Source organism: Quercus robur, chromosome 4 (genome assembly GCF_932294415.1).
Source record: "Quercus robur chromosome 4, dhQueRobu3.1, whole genome shotgun sequence".
Lineage (NCBI taxonomy): Eukaryota > Viridiplantae > Streptophyta > Magnoliopsida > Fagales > Fagaceae > Quercus > Quercus robur.
The window spans coordinates 14590435-14600184 of NC_065537.1; the positions used below are offsets into that span (position 1 = coordinate 14590435).

Sequence of the window (9750 nt, forward strand, 5' to 3'; positions counted from 1 at the left end):
CTCTGCTAATAAAGTTGTATTGTTAACAACTCTCCCTAAGCCTGAATACCCATAGGTTTTTGGCTTGCATATCCTTTGAATATTAAGATAGTATCTTCTCTGATTGGAGATAACAGACATGACATTGTTAGGTATGACAGTGCTATGAGAACTTGAATGAAGTACAGAAGGTTAGGAAAGTATTAGTCTATATGCTCTGGAATCAGGAGATTAAACTAATCATAAACTGCAAAGAACTATTACAATAGATGGAAAGAGAGGAGGAAATAAAAGTAAAATTTTTCATAGGTCTTTGCAATTATATACACACCAACTCAGATGACAAAGCAGAGAAGAAAAAAAAAACCAACAAACAAACAAACAAAACCTTATGTAGATACTAAGGTGGCAACATTTGCTGTTCATAAAAGAACAGTTTTGAAACATGAAATTCAATAAAATGACATGGAGCTATAGTTGCCATCTGACTGTTGCTCACAGTCAACCAGCTCTGTGATGAACATTGGATTAAGGTTTTTATATGGCTCCCGTTCACAAAGTCTTTCAAAATATGACTTCCTCAATCCATAATTCCTAGCCATGTTAGAGCGGACCCAACGGTCCCAACCTGAATGGTCTCTGGGTGCACCAGTAACAATAACAGATGTATTCTCATTAGCAAAATTAGCCAAAGCTATTGTTGCCTCCGGCTCTGTGGTTGATGAGGCATCCACTAGAAAAATATGACTAAAATGTCCAGCAGCTATGCCTTCGTTGTATAGTCGAAAGCTACTCACATAAGTTGACAAAATTATCTTGAATTCCTGAAGTATTGGGAGTGGGGGACATTCAAAACATTCATCTTTTACAGGACATGAGCGCAGAATGTCACTGGGTACTCTATCCATCTCTCGAAATGCAGCATTGGCTCTAAACATATCTGACGCTGGAATCACCTCCATCAACCTTGTCATTAGCGCATCGCATGTGTGGTTTATAGGTGCACATATAAGAACCCGATTCTCTTCAGAGGTTTTATATATTTCAATTACAGCTTCACAAACAACCACCCCTGTTCTTGCTGATGCTTTTAGTTCAGGTACATACCTTTCCACTTCAGTGCTAATGAGCGGGCCCACAAGAAGATAAGGTGGTGAGCCCGGATAGCTTAGAATGCGACGAACTGCATGGAACTCATCTATATCAAGTTCATGATAGGCATCAAACAGAGGTGGGTTAACATTGTTCTTCCAAGAGACACATTCAGGAAAGATGAAGTTCTGGGATGAAGTTTCTATTGCAGTATCAACAGCTTGATGAGCCCTTTCCAGACAAACTCTGTTGAATGAGAAGCTGATGTCATATTTGCGATTTGGATGATGCTGTGAATGAAAATCGTCTCTAAATTCAACTAACACGCGATTGCTTTTCACCACACGATAGATAAAACCCTGCTTAATATTTAGACTGTTAGTGTCGTAGATAAGATTATAAGATGAACAAATGATGCTCATGTGCACTTTGACTAGATATGTAAATTCAACTACAATAGTGCAGTGGAAATACAACTCTACCTAATGCTAATAATATGAAATATTTGAGAAATGAAATTTAACAAATGGTATAAAAAGCCTCAGCATAACCTTAGTCGAGGCCGGTTATGCATGACTAACCTCATCAAATGGTCAAATTAGCTGAATGTGTCACTGGGTTGACTAGCTACAGTTTAGTTTTAAAAGATTCACAAAATGTTGTACAGAAATAATATAATTCTTGACCCGTTTAAAGTCAAAGAAAAACAAGAAGTCTATACATAAAACTCAAAATTATCTCTAGCAAAATTCTGTGATTCAATCAAGTATGAGTTAATTGAAGAATAAGCTTACCTGAAAGGCCTCAACCTCTTTATCCGAAGGTTGAGCATAGACCATGTCCCTTGATAAAAGGAACGGCTGCCTCTGAGGAACAGAATCAATCTCAAATGCTACAAAGATTTTATCATCCTTCTCATCACTTCCATCAGAATATTCATACTCGTTTTTTTTCTTATAAACTGTTGCTTTCTCCAACTCCAAAGTCACTTTCTCCAATAGGAAACCAGTCCATTTCTAGTTCCAATAAAAGCATAAAGTTATTTCAAGCCAGAGTGCAAAAGCATAGAGTATTCCATCAATCACAACGTTTTACTATACTGACCACTTTTTTTTTTTTTTTTTTTGATGAAACTATACTGACTACTTAATACCATCAGAGAAGCAAAACATTATAATTTATAATGTAAGATAGATATCTGCAAATGACAAATGTCAATTGTTCACTCAAAAGATCTCCTTGTGATTTAAAAGAGGTGTCCAAATGGGATACTGAAGAAAGATAAATTCAAGAATGGTTTCTTTGTTCACAAAAAACAAGATTTCAAAGAAGATAGTACACAAATTGGTATAATATACCAAATTAAATTTTCTTGACAAAGTAGTTAAACTTACCTCCAAGTAGTAATCCTCAGCATATAACAGAGCAGCAAAAAAAGCCTTATAAGTTGAAGAAGATAAAGGCTGTTTCAGAACTTGAGGCACAATGTCTCTCTTGATCTGACCTTTGATATCCTCAGGAATAGCATATATGGGTGTGCCCTTTTCACACATATAACTCATCTTCCCTTCTTCATCTGTTACATTATTGGGAGCTGTATGCAGAATTGGCTTAAAAGCTGGAGGCTGATTAGTGGAAGTCTGACAAGGCCCCGAGGCAGATGAATTTGGGGCCACTGAAGGTGAAGATTGATGTGGTTTTTTGGAAGTTGGAGGGGGTTCAGTGGTCTTAGGGAAAGATGCATATGATATAGAAGAAGCAAGTCGAGGTTTAAGGGATGATGGAGATGGACTAGAAGACGAGGGAGGTGGTTTAGACGAAGATTGTGGTAGGTTTGAGGAAGATGTGGAGGGTATAGAAGAAAATGTATGTGGCAATGGATTTGAACTTTTAGAACTGGGTGGTTTCAATGGAGACTGAAGTGGTGTAGAAGAAAATGTGGGTTGATTAGAAGAGGATATAGGTAGCAATGGACTTAAATCTTTTGAATTCTTAGAAACTTTGTCAGAACTCAAAACATGTTGTGACCTGTCTTTCACGGAATTGCTTTTCCCTTCTTCATTTGTTACATTATTGGGAGCTGTATGCCGAATTGGCTTAAAAGCTGGAGGTTGATTAGTGGAAGTCTGACGAGGCCCCAAGGTAGATGAATTTTGGACCACTGAAGGTGAAGATTGAGGTGGTTTTTTGGAAGTTGGAGAAGAATAAGCTGATGGGGGTTCAGTGGTCTTGAGGATAGATGCATATGATGTAGAAGAAGCAACTGGAGGTTTAACGGATGATGGAGATGGACTAGAAGATGAAGGAGGTGGTTTAGGCGAAGATTGTGATAGGTTTGAGGAAGATGTGGATGGTCTAGAAGAAAATGTATGTGGCAATGGATTTGAACTTTTAGAACTGGGTGGTTTAGATGGAGACTGAAGTGGTGTAGAAGAAAATGTGGGTTGGTTTACATGTTGTGGCTTGTCTGTCACGGAATTACTTTTCCCCGAATCTACTACAACTTTGATTTCATAAGAGAAAGATGAAGAAGCACTTGGTTCTGACTTTGGTGAATCTTCGTTCGAAGATTTATGAATAAAGAAAGATTTCAAGAACCCAAAGACTCGTTCGAAGATTTGACGAGGAAACCACATAGTGTGTCCTTTCGCGATCAGTCCCCTCTGTGGTTGCTGAGAAAATAAGGACAACGTCTCAAAATGTGAAACATGAATTCTCAATTCAAAACGAAAATCTGACTAAGCTGACCACAAGTTATTGTTTTATTAACATGTCTACGGTACAACTTTCTTCACATATGTTGATATGATTGGCCTATAATAAAAATGTTGTAATCACAGTAAGTTATGTTAACACTTCTGAAAAATGTTGTATATATTTTGTTTTATCAAGTTCAAAACTTTAAAAATTCTATATATATATACCAAACATGAAAAAATAAACACACAGGTGAAGTGAAAGATCAGACAACCAAGGGGCTGGTTTCTTTCTTTACTATATCAACCACATTTTTCCCTAGCTACCCAACAGACCAAAAAGATGATTGAGAATTGTACTTGAGCATGCAAGAATGATTATAGACAGAGTAGAAGACCCACCTGGGATTCTAGAGCAAAAAAAGACTGACTGTCTGAATTCTGGTTCTCAACTGCAATTACTCACAGAAGACTTAGCAGATTCTTATAATAAAGTTGACGAAAGCTGTAAAATCCAAAAATCTTTTACGTGCACCACCCCTGGCTTGCCACGTCAGAAAACGAGTCCAGTGTAGTAGGTCTCATCTAACATGGCAAGATTAAGTAAAGTTAGTACCACTACCCAACATAGCAATCTAAACCAAGGAAAAGGGTACCGACCACTTTTTTTTTTTTTTTTGGTTGTTGTTAATCACGACCAATCACCTTGAAGTTTTAGTAAAGGTTGTCCCTAAATATATATATATATATATATATATATATATATTTTTTTTTTTTCAGTCTAGTACTAGTCGAATAACTTTGGAACATGGGAAAGCTAGATGAGTGGCCTTTTTGGCTCGTTCGTGTTTGTAAAAACTTAAGAGTGAAGAGTTTTTTTTTTTTTTTTTTTTGGTGGGTAGAAACGGGAAAATCTTATTTAAATAAGAAAGACTTAAGAGTGAAGTAGCTATACCCGATACGGGGTTGTTTGGATTTGAAATTGGTGATGGCTTCATTTGTTTAAAATTTAAATAGAAATTCAATTAAATAATTTTCCAAGTAGCATAAATTTTGAGTAAGTCTCATGCTACAAACTTTTCCATAATTTTGCCACAACTTTCCTATGTGACAACTCGTGAGTGGTAGAAATAAAATAGTGAGTCCATGATTTCACCGCTCACAAGTTGTCACATGGCAAAATTGTGGCAAAGTTGTAGAAAAGTTTGTGGCACTAAATTTATTCATAAATTAAAGGTAAAGGGACATCTCACAAAAGATAGGTTCCTAATTTAAAAATAACTAGTAAATTGCCTGTGCAATACACTGATAAAATTGTAATGTTTTATGTAAAATAGTTTTGGAAAATATTGTACATATATTATAACATAATTGTTATAGAATTTTGTTAATAATGAATTCATCTCAAAATGCAACAACAACAAAATTTTCCTGTAGGGTTAGGCTAGCATGATGATAGTGGCTGCCCCTCGAATTCCTCTCCTCTTTCTTACAAATGCTTTGTTAATATCAGGTTTTTTATTTTGGTAATAGTAAAAAAATGTGTTACATTTAATAATCTATATATCTATATAAAACCGAAGCCTCTACTGGCACCACAATTTTCCACGTCAGCACAATATTTAAAAAATAAAAATAAAAACATTATAACTCCTTGAAACCCTAGCAACCTTACCCCTCTCTCAAATTTTCAACGTCAGCACAATATTTTAAAAATAAAAACATTATAACTCCTCAAAACCCTAGCAACCTTACCCCTCTCTCAAGTTAAGAAATATAAAGCCACGGTTTCTGCAAACTCTCTCTCTCCAAACGTAAATATCAAATTCAACCCCTTTAATTTCTCTTTATATTTTTGAGGCTTCTATAAAGTTATAGTGAGTTATGTTGATTTTTTTTTTTTTGTGTGTGTGTGTGTGTATAGATGGTCATAATACTCCTGTATTCCAAGAGAAGTTTGTGTTTTCGTTAATTGAAGGCCTTAGAGAGATAAGTATTGCAGTTTGGAACAGCAATACAGAAGACAATTTCATTGGCAGCGGAAAGTAATTACTTTGTCTCATATTTTTGTTTTCTGAATTGATTTTGTGTGCTTTTTAGACCCTTTTGGATCAATTTTGATAATTGGGTTTTTTTTTTTTTGATAGGGTCCAATTGGGGAAGGTTCTTTCAAAGGGTTACGATGACCGCACTTGGTGTTTGTATACTAATAGTGGGGGGTAAGTGCTATAAATTACTAACCTTTTTAAGTGTATAATCTGTTTCTAAAATTTAAGTGGATGGAGGGGTTTAAGTTTGCTCAAATTAACAGAATCTTCACATGTTCTTGTAGTGGAAAGGCTTTGATAGTTTTATTGAGTTAATTCAAAGTCCTGATATATTAATAAGTTTGGATTATATAGTAACACAATCAAATTAAATTCGTTGCTACCCGTAGAATACTGTGTGAAGAAGTTGTTACAATGCTCAAATTTTAACCTCATTTTTGTCCACCATTGAATACTCATATAATCAATTTCCAATTCAGTGTTCAAGAATTAAACCAAAATTCTAACTGCGCTATCATAAAATATTATTATTAGTATGAATTTTATGGAGTTACAGTGTTCAGGAATTAAACCAAAATTATTTTAATTTTCTATAATATTTTGTCCTCCAAAAATTTTCTCTCTTTAATTTTAGTATATTGTGTTTCTTAAGCTATAGAGAGATTTTCTCTGTTTCTTATTCTCAATAATAAATCATTTTATTGCAATACCGGTAATTGTTTAAGAAATCCAATATGTTCATATCTCTATAGAATAGAGAATAGTAGAAGCCAATTTTATTACAACTACTTAAATTGAGTTGACTTAATTTCGTACAATTACAAAGTATAACATGAAAGATAATGAAATTAATTGTTGTAATTTTTATTTTCTTTCCATGTTTTGAATTTCCTCTATACGATTATTACAACTGAGCAAAGATTGAGAAAGTAACATTACTACTCTAATTTGAAGTTTAATGTGTCCTTCTCAAGTCATGGTCTTTATTTATATATTTGCAGTTTCTATTTCTAACCGTTGATGAGAAATTAAGGCTCAGTTGCACAATATGTGTAAATTCTTCAGAAGGCTACTTTAAATAGTAAGTCAATATGTCTCTTTCATTTGGGTATTAGTTAGAATTATTTTCAAATGACTATACCAATAAAAGTGAATGTGTATAAATTTTGTTTAACTATCCCGTGCATCGCACGGGTTAGCGACTAGTTCATAATATTTTCGTGTCTCTCTATCTCTCCCTAGGGCCTTATCTGGTTAGTTATATTAGTCCTTAATTTTTTTTTTTTTAATTTTGCTTTTGTTTTTAAAACAAAAACGGTGGGTATTTTAAAAGACACAAAGAAGAGAGAAATGTGTGGGGAAATTTCAAGAAATTAATGAGATAACAGTAAAAATAAGTTAATGTAATCTTTTGGGTAACAGTAAAAAAAAAAAATTAATGAAAAAAGTAAAAAAAAATGCTAAATGCTAAATTAGAGCGCATCATGGCATAACCTCATGCACTCTCCTGCATAAAAGTATGTTGGTCTCAAGTTTTGCATAAAAAGTATAATTAAATTATGTTGGTCTCAAACTGAAACAATAAACTTAGTTTCTATAGTATTTCGATCTTTACTATTTACATCAATAGGAATTGAGTAAGCAAGAAAAGTTTGAAGAGGATTCATAGAAATGAATATCTAAATAAACATAGATTTGCTATAATAAGTAAAATAAGTACATATTGTTAGCCACAATATATATATATATATATATATATATTTTTTTTTTTTTAATTTTAAAAACTATATAAATCAGAAACTAACAATAATTAAATGAAATTACATTTACTGTAAAAATATCACATAAGGCATACCCTTGTTGCTCATGGATTTGATTGAATAAACATATCTAACTAAAAGTTTTTGTAGTCCTCTCTAGTTTCTACCATATGGTATACCAAAATTATCTTTGCATCATAGATTATATGCCAAATATTTTTGGCTAGAATCCTATAAATTGTTTAGATTTTCAAAAGGGACAAATGCTATAAGAATCTATGACTACAATATCTCAATTGTCTGTCAATATTTGAACTTATGATCATCTATATGCTTATGATGGACCTAGCACTTTCATGCATTTGCTTATAAAAGATAATAATAATAAAAACATCTGCAATTCAAAGGCATCACAAATAGTTTGGTCCAACTTGCTGTGAATTTCTTAATCGGTTGTAGGAGCATATCAAAAGTCATTGCAACAAATTGGTTTTCATACCTAGTACCATAGCATCATTGACAACTCAAAATTTAATATGAATATAGTTGAATGCAATATGACTATTAGTGACTATGTCATATCGCATACGATTTGACATTTTCTGTAACACACCAAGAGAAGTACTCATTATCTTAGAAGACAATCTTTCCAATGTGTAGCCCATTGGTAAAATTGGATACTATCTTCAATTTGGGGAATCCTAATATACCACTCAAAATGAGAGAAAGATAGACAGACAGGCAAACAGAGACTAAAAAGTTTTGGAAGAGGAAAAGAAAATAAAGTAGTGGGATTGTTGAGATTAGATTGTACATTTCCTTTTTTTTTTTTTTTAGAGTGATTGTATATTTTTCTTAAATGTAAATCTCCATTAGTTTACATAGGAGGGCTGAATTAAGACTTGAAAAATAAGTAGAAATGTTGGTTTTGTCAGATGGGATTACTGAATCCTGACTGCAAACTATTGTTTTCAAAGAAACTGAAAAGTGTGTGTAGTATGAAGGGAAGCTTGTACGGAGGAAGAGAACTTCTAAATGAATCAGGATCTTGGCTTTTAAGTTCATCTACACGTGGGGGAGGAGAAAGCGAGTTTGTAAGTGGGTTAGAGTTTAGGCGAATATATAGGGGAATAAGTGGGTTTGGGCTTTTCACAAGGTTTGGTCCAATTTTCAATAGCATCCCACCTTTTAGATAACGATAAAAAATTAAAAAAAAAAAATTTAAAAATTTAACATGATCTTTTGGGTAACAGTAAAAAAAATAAATAAATAATAATAATAATAAATATAAAATAAAATAAAATAAAAAAACCTTGATGAAAAGAGGTAAAAAAAAAAGCTAAAAAGGCCACATGGTAAGACCTCATGCACTCCCGCATGAGGTTTCTACTATATATATATATATATATATTGATTTCTACCACACTAAAATAATTAAAATAGGATTAAGCTTTGCCAAAACTATCCCATTATATAGTTGAAATATATTTTGGGAAAAATAAAAAGGAGACAAGTAAGTAAATTAAACAATTTAAGTCTACCCATAAAATACAGCTCTTAGTATCACATCCATATTTTTTCGAAATCTCTTTTATTCTAGTATATGTGCCTACTGTCTTTAAGTTGTCCTAAAACTCTTAACCATCTGAACCTTTTTTTATTTATTTTTATAATGAAGTGATTAAAATGCATTTAATGTTTTATTGAATAAAAATAATTATTTTTTAATTATTATTTTTAAATAAAGTCAAACTGTGCACATATATCCAAAAAACACAAACAACCACAATGAAAGATTCATTTTCATTAAATTTCTCATAAATATCCTCTATTCAAATTGCATTAAATTTATTCTTCTCTTATTCATCATGACTATGTACACTATGAATTTCCCAATCTATTTACTTCCCTATGCTCTATTGGTTTTGCCAATAAATACTTTCAAGAAACAAATGCTATAATATCAACTGGATTTGACTTGTATCCAATATGCTAATGCATTGCCCCAAAGTTTTTCTTGCATCAATCAAAGAAATAAGGGAAATGTTAACCAATGCCCTTAGGACATTAGTTTATGAGCTATTTTTAGAAACATTTTATTGGGAGAATAATAAAACAATAATTGTTGTTGATAACTTTTTATATTTCCCATGAAAATTATGTCAAAACTTTCCA

General features: G+C 32.7%; 1 protein-coding gene across 1 annotated transcript; it reads right to left on the minus strand.

The window, feature by feature from the left end:
• Window positions 1–224: 224 nt before the first annotated feature.
• LOC126720652 (uncharacterized) lies at window positions 225–4205 on the minus strand. The gene is made up of 4 exons (XM_050423385.1): window positions 4170–4205; window positions 2466–3743; window positions 1866–2087; window positions 225–1430 (listed from the first exon to the last, which is right to left on the minus strand). Exons 2-4 carry the CDS (start codon window positions 3705–3707, stop codon window positions 432–434), a joined length of 2463 nt encoding a protein of 820 aa, XP_050279342.1. The 5' UTR covers window positions 3708–3743; window positions 4170–4205; the 3' UTR covers window positions 225–431.
• Between the last annotated feature and the right edge of the window lie 5545 nt (window positions 4206–9750).